The sequence below is a fragment of the Tribolium castaneum genome, chromosome 9 (genome assembly GCF_031307605.1).
Source record: "Tribolium castaneum strain GA2 chromosome 9, icTriCast1.1, whole genome shotgun sequence".
NCBI lineage: Eukaryota > Metazoa > Arthropoda > Insecta > Coleoptera > Tenebrionidae > Tribolium > Tribolium castaneum.
In genome coordinates this window covers 5417384-5424073 of record NC_087402.1, presented here as the reverse complement: position 1 = coordinate 5424073, position 6690 = coordinate 5417384, and the positions used below count along the sequence as shown (strand labels likewise).

At 39.0% G+C, this 6690-nt stretch overlaps 1 protein-coding gene across 2 annotated transcripts; it reads left to right on the top strand.

The window, feature by feature from the left end:
* Positions 1–1740: 1740 nt before the first annotated feature.
* On the top strand, positions 1741–6573 carry LOC664110 (uncharacterized protein). Of its 2 annotated transcripts, none has more exons than XM_008193949.3 (3): positions 1741–2010; positions 4121–5079; positions 5132–6573. In XM_008193949.3, the coding sequence occupies exons 2-3, from the start codon at positions 4177–4179 to the stop codon at positions 5834–5836; spliced, it is 1608 nt and encodes a 535-aa protein (XP_008192171.1). In that variant the 5' UTR covers positions 1741–2010; positions 4121–4176; the 3' UTR covers positions 5837–6573. The 2 variants fall into 2 exon arrangements, with proteins under 2 accessions (XP_008192171.1, XP_008192172.1); XM_008193950.3 differs by lacking the exon at positions 1741–2010 and adding an exon at positions 2024–2389.
* The last annotated feature ends 117 nt before the right edge of the window (positions 6574–6690 follow it).

Sequence of the window (6690 nt, the reverse complement as noted above, 5' to 3'; positions counted from 1 at the left end):
TTAAAAAAATAAACAACTCAAATCCAGATCAGGTAAGCTGAAAAGTGAAATACGTATTTTCATAAAGTTTAAGCTTGTTTGTTTGCATTATGACCGGAACTGAAGGAAGTAACGTCAAGTTTTTTTGGTTGTGTATTTTCTTTTTCTTGTAGCGTAAACTGGATTAAAATAAATAATGAACATGAAGTTAGACGAACATTATTAGTTATTATTATATCCGACTTTACATTAAACAGACGTCGGCGGCGTCAGCAACGTCCGTGCATTAGGCTTTTATGAAGATTTATACAGTCAGCAAGCCACGGGAACTAAATCGACTAAAGCAACTCTTTTGAACTAAAAGAACTACAGACGCTCTTTCATTTAACCTTATAACTACACTGGGCCACAAAGCTGGTTAAAGAGTTTTTTCATTTACCTTGTGGGTATTAATAAGTGCAACAATTTATACTGAAAAAGCAGAAACGATTCAAAAGTAATAAATATTGATTTTTCATTCTTAAAAATAGCCAAATATCTATTACCCTATAATATTTTGAACCAATTTTGATAAACAACACAAATAGAAAGTAAAAAAGTATTATATTATACTCGTTTTATAAGACTTAATTGTGGCATTCATTCTATTGGAGCACGACGAAGGAGTGCCTTATAAGACCACAAAATATCACAAAACCAAAATTTACAAGGACTTAAAAATAATTTTATTTTTGGCTCTTGTACATTTCAAGCAGATTAATTATTTTTTTTTCTTTATCATCTCTAATCTACAAATTCTCGGGTGGTAACATTTGTATTTCCCACATTATACCTAGCATTTTTATTTCATTGGGCTCCAAAACTCCTTTATTAAATATAAACATCTCTGTCGATTTGAAAACTGGGTGCGCTGATCGATTTAGTTTGACAAATAACCTTGGCAAAGTAGTTATAAAGGTATCAATGGATGACCCCCATTCATTTATTTTATCCTTTTTTTCTTAAGAAGCTTACAAAATGTGCTTTACTTGGTCTAATGCTAGATTATTTTTATGCTAAACTTCCGGCACCAGTATTATTTATGCAAATAAATTATTTTTACTGCAAATTGACTGCGAAATCGTGAATTTGCTAAAGTAGGTCTGTAACTAGTGTTGTTTCATTTTCAAATTTTCAATGAATTTTCAAAATACTGAGCGCCACCTACTGAGCACGTCTTTCAAACAAGTACAGGAAATTTACACGACAAAAGCATCTGGTAGAGGACAGCACAGTATGGACAACACAAAAGAAAGGCGCGAAAAAGCAAATAGTGCTAAAATTTGCGCTTTTTTCCATGACCCAATAAGAGAAAAAAATCAAATACTACGAATGAATAAAAAAAACATAAATATGTAATTCAAAAAAGCAGCCGCGTGAATGGCAGTTATTGTTTTATTGTAAAACCAAAAATCGAGTTGATCGAAGGCAAGGTGCAAGTCTCCAAACCCAAACCAAGAACAACACCTGTTGTGCCTCAAGACGCAACAACTGAACCGCAAAGCCGCTCAACCTACCCGTCCCTTTCGAAAAGTGCATCACTGTTTATTAATTAACTTGAGCAAATCCTTCGCACAAAAACGGTGCAATTAGTGATAAACAGCGAAGAAAAGTTGTCATTTTAATCTGTGCAATTATGTCGCAACGCAATTACAGCAGGTGGTTGGGAACAATGTAGCACACATCTCTAACCCAGGGCCGCATTCCGCCCAATGCGTCGGCCTGGTCCCGGGGCTGCTTCCAGCAGCCCCGTGCGTGAAACACATCGACGGTTCGCGATGAATGCGTGATAATGTGGGTGTTTCACGCACGATCTGCTGGTGCTAGGTCCCGATGACAGCGTGGCCGCGCCGGGCGAATCCGGCCCTGGTCGGCTCACAATCCCACTTCCTCCGACAGGTCAGCCTGGAATGGCCGAAAAGCGGTCAAACGTTGTACAGGTGTTTTTTAAATGTAGTTTATAGAGTCGGACGTTGCGAGCATCAGTGGCAAGTAAGTGAAAAACGCTTGTTTTAGCATGCCTATTGTGTACAGGTTATGTTGCTAGTCTCAATTTGTTGATATGTAGTGCATAAAGTTAAGTGCAGTGCACTCAATCGGGACGTCTGGTTGGGGTCCTCGTTTCCCAAATGTAACGTTACTTTTGTGCTGTGTTGACGTTGCGAACTTTGTAGGCCACGCTTCTAGCCGTTTCTTCGGCGATTTTTCGATAATTATCACTTTTCGATCGAGTGCTGTGTGCTGCGTTGTGATGTAATAGTGTGTTTAGTTTAACAGGCCTCTTAAAAAGTTTTAATTGGTGTTTGGAAAGTGGACACGGATATAGGTCGGACTGGCCCAAAGAATTCGCGCTCCTTCACGCTTTTTCTGTGTTAGTATTTCCCAAACAATTTCTTTTGCAACTGCACTACGTTGCCCAATCGACAAACAAAGCTGCTCGACAGGGTGCTTGCCCTTCAGGCGCCACAGACCCTCATCGCAACAATGTAGAAAGTCCCTCACGTAATTACCTCCCATTTTTCTCATTAACTTTTCAACCGTTAGACTCCAGGTAAATGAGCGATTTTTTTTCTCAAATGGCCGGGAATTATCACACTGGAATTGGATTTACCCGAGTTAAGTAAACAGTGACGTAATATGAAACTAACGCAAGAACTGAGTCTATTGGTAATGCGGTGTAAGAAGGGATTTGCACAAAGAGAAGCATAACTAAAGGTGCAACGCCTTGAAAAAAATACATTACTTAATACATTACTCAGTATCTAAAAATTGAGATAAAAGCAACCGCAAAAATATCTACCAAACGTGCCCGATTTCGTAATCTGCGGAATTTTACTCGATGGATAGAAAGCCGAAAATTTCTTTTGTTAATAACAGTTTAGAAACAATTCTTTGTTTCGCATGTTTCTTGAAAACCACTCAAATACATTCAGGACGCTAAAAATGAGCGTTTGTTTACGTTTCTGTGAATTATATTAAATTTTGGATAAACTCTTACATATTTAAGGCTTTGAAATTAAAACTGTATTTTAATGCATATCTTATCACTTTCGAATCGTTTCCACATTAAGACACATGTCTTAAATCTAAAAATAAAATTCGATTATTTAGAACTAATTATCGTAGTAGAAATACGATCATCTGGGTGTCGTTATCTTCTAATGTGTATAGAGTGACTCAACTAAAGAAAATATTGAAATAAAGTGATTTTCAAATCTATAAAAATATATCAATCATTTAAAAGTTTACACAGCAGGCTCATTTGATTGTTTGCTTCCAGATTGGGAGAAAACTGACAGTTGTTTATTTACATCTCAGATTGTTAATTAGATTGAATTTAGAATTAGACCTGTTTAGTAGCCAGCCTATTTCAATAAACTGAACTGTATTTAATAATTCATTATGTCTACCATAGTACTACAGTGAGTAAAACACTCAACATCTTTATAAAACATGTTAATTAAAAAGGGAATTTAGTTCGTTTTCCTGAAGAAAACTTAAATACACTACTCTCTAAAGTGTGGACACAAAAAGTTCTGTTCATGTTATGAGACCATATACAAGTAGGTATACTGTTTAATAATATAACAAAATTTTTTTTTATAACAATAAATTTTATTTTTCATTTGCAAGGGCAAACGAAGTAACTTTTTTCTGAACTTCTTTTGCAGAAGCATTTAGTAATATGTTTTTTTCATACATATTTTTTTAAAGCAACCAATATTATGCACAAGGTGTGTAAAAATGATATTCGTCTACTCGCCTGGGGCTACTTATTAGTTATTACTCATTATTTGTGTTATATATTATTGGATTATTTTTTAATCGGGAAATAAATGTTGGGATATGTTAAATAATGTAGACCGGCTTTTGCTTACTTTTTTAAAAAAGTAATTGTTTGACAAAAAAAACTATTAGGTACTATTTTTTTTATTATTTATTATTTTACATTTATTCCTAAAAATAAAATAGTAACACACATAAAATAAAACCAAAACTATTCTTCTAATCAGCTCTAGAACCTAAGAGTGCCTTATTGTCACTCGTTTTTGTGACTTGTATAAGTAAATATTGTGGCAAATAAAGATTACTGTTGACCTAGGTGTTGATGGAATCCCCAAGAGCGCCGTCTGAGTCCTTCAAGTTCCTGCGGTGATCATGGCCGACACTGCAGCCGAAAATGAGGCAGATTCGGGAAGTGGTGGCCCTGCACAGGAGGCCCCTGACGGCACTCAAGAAGACGACGCCGAACACAACGAGGCCGAGCGTGTGACGGGTTCAAACACGAACTACGATTCCAGCGAAGGCACCCATCGCTGCACCCGATGCGACTTTGAAGCCGTTAATAAAGTAGCCTTAGCAGCCCACGTGTCCCAAGCCCACACCACAAACGAAGTCAAAATGGAAACAGAAAACAATAACTCACCACCCGACCGGATACACCGGAAGATGTTCGAATGTGACGTCTGTAACATGAAATTCAGCAACGGGGCGAACATGAGACGCCACAAGATGAGACACACGGGCGTGAAGCCCTACGAGTGCAGAGTGTGCCAGAAGAGGTTCTTCCGGAAGGACCATCTCGCCGAACACTTTACCACTCACACGAAGACGTTGCCTTACCATTGCCCCATTTGCAACAGGGGGTTCCAAAGGCAGATTGCCATGAGGGCCCATTTTCAGAATGAGCATGTGGGGCAACATGACTTGGTCAAGTCGTGCCCGCTTTGTAGCTACAGGGCGGGCTCGATGAAGAGTCTGCGGGTGCATTTTTTCAATAGACATGGGATTGATTTGGATAATCCAGGCCCGGCTGGGTCTCAGGCGTCTCTGTTTGCGGCGGCCGCCCAACAGGGCTTTTCCATGGACAGTGCTTTGACTTCGTTGGGTAATTTGGCGGGGAGCGTGTCTGTGAGCGTAACAGGGGCGAATTATAGCGACTCTGGGGATTCCACTGGCGCTCGTTCGACGGATAACGCAACCCCACCTATGCATTTTCTAACACCACACGTGGAGATTTCAATGGCCGATGCTCCGGCGCCCGTCTTTTCCCCGAATCTTGTAAGTCCAGTTTCAAAGCGATTTAGTCCTGTTTCTTAGACAGTTTGTTTAGAACGACCAGCGTTCGAATTTGCCGGGCCAAAGCGGCGAAGTGTCCCAAAGGATAAACGGCGAGTGTCCCGGCTCCCCTCAATCAGCCGACTCCAATTCGAATGCTCCGTCCAGCAGCCATATTCAACCAAATTCCCTTAGAATAGACCAAGAAACGAACATAACGCCCTCAATTTCCCTCATCCCCATAAAACAGGAACCTGGAGACGAGCTGTACGACGTTTCCAAACGAAACGGCCCTAACCCAAGCACCTCTCCCTCGGGAAGCGTACAAATGCAAACAGCGACCTCAAGTAGCCTTAGCTCGTTAATCAAAGTGTCTCCGTTGAAGAGCTTACTTCGTGACGATTTAAAGAGGAAGATCGTCTCGCGGATGAACTCCTCGCCAAGGGGGCGCTCCACCGCGAGTCCCAACCAGAATCCTGAGACTTCGCCCAGTGACACGGCGACCACCACCAATGGGGCTATCACCTCGACGGGGCCCGAACAACCGTCGGACTCCTCCCTGTGGCGGGCGATGGGCAAAAGGTCTTTGTCTAGTTTACAATGTATTTTCTGCGGGATCGGATTTCCAGACCAGACTTTGTACTTTTTGCATAAAGGGTGTCACTCCGACGCGAATCCTTGGAAATGCAATATCTGCGGAGAGCAGTGCTGCAATGTTTACGAGTTTAATTCGCATTTGTTGAGTAAAAGTCATCAGTAGGCTCGATTTACTTAAACTATGACATACTTTGTAAAGTTTAGATTAGTTCAAGTTTCATACAGTTTTACACGGAAAAATTGAGTATGTGATAATTTGTTGTAGAAATTGTTGATGCATTTCTTGTTTTTGAACAAGTTCAGGGTTTTATGGGTACATTTACGAGCATTCCGTTTAGTTTCATTCCCTTTTGGAAATTGTCCAAGTGCCTGCCGGTTGCCTATAAGCAAAATTACCTGAAGATTTGCTCTAAACTCATATCCGTCCATTAGTAAGAAGAGAGGTATATTTACAAGCATGATATTTTCCAAAATATATTGTAAAGCAAGTGCTTAGTCTCTATAGTTGGAGCTTCATTACATTGTTACATAAATTAGAATTAAGTTTTACATTTTATATATACATTCCATTTTAGTGTATTGTTGATTCCATGAGACAGAAACAAAATAGTTTGTACAGTATTTATTGTTATATTTTATGGTAATTTTATTTCGTGCAATATATTTTGCAGTGCCTTAAACAAAATTGCACTCGGACGTTTAAGTTCATTTAAATTTTTTTACGAAGTAAGGATTTTATTTTCGTAGGCAATTATCGTAGTGTAGATAGTAGGGCGACATGTTACATTCCTTCAGTTCATTCAAAAATATAGATATATTTTTTTTTTATTTATACACAAAATGTAAATTACAAATTCTTGTAATTCTGGTGAAAGGGTTAAATAAACTTTATGGAATTTTCGTCTCGCTTCGTTTCAATTACACCAGTCTAAAAACAAACACCGGAAAGAAGTCAAAAAATGAGATTCGTATCCGCTACGACTGGCAAAAAATTCCACCGGAAAAATACCGCCAAAT

What these genes read in the sequence shown, in the direction of transcription:
- LOC664110 (XM_008193949.3), top strand. Translation starts at nt 4,177, where the DNA reads ATGGCCGACACTGCAGCCGAAAATGAGGCAGATTCGGGAAGTGGTGGC. An exon ending in CCGTCTTTTCCCCGAATCTT is followed by an intron (nt 5,080 to 5,131) that starts GTAAGTCCAGTT and finishes CAGTTTGTTTAG; the next exon opens with AACGACCAGCGTTCGAATTT.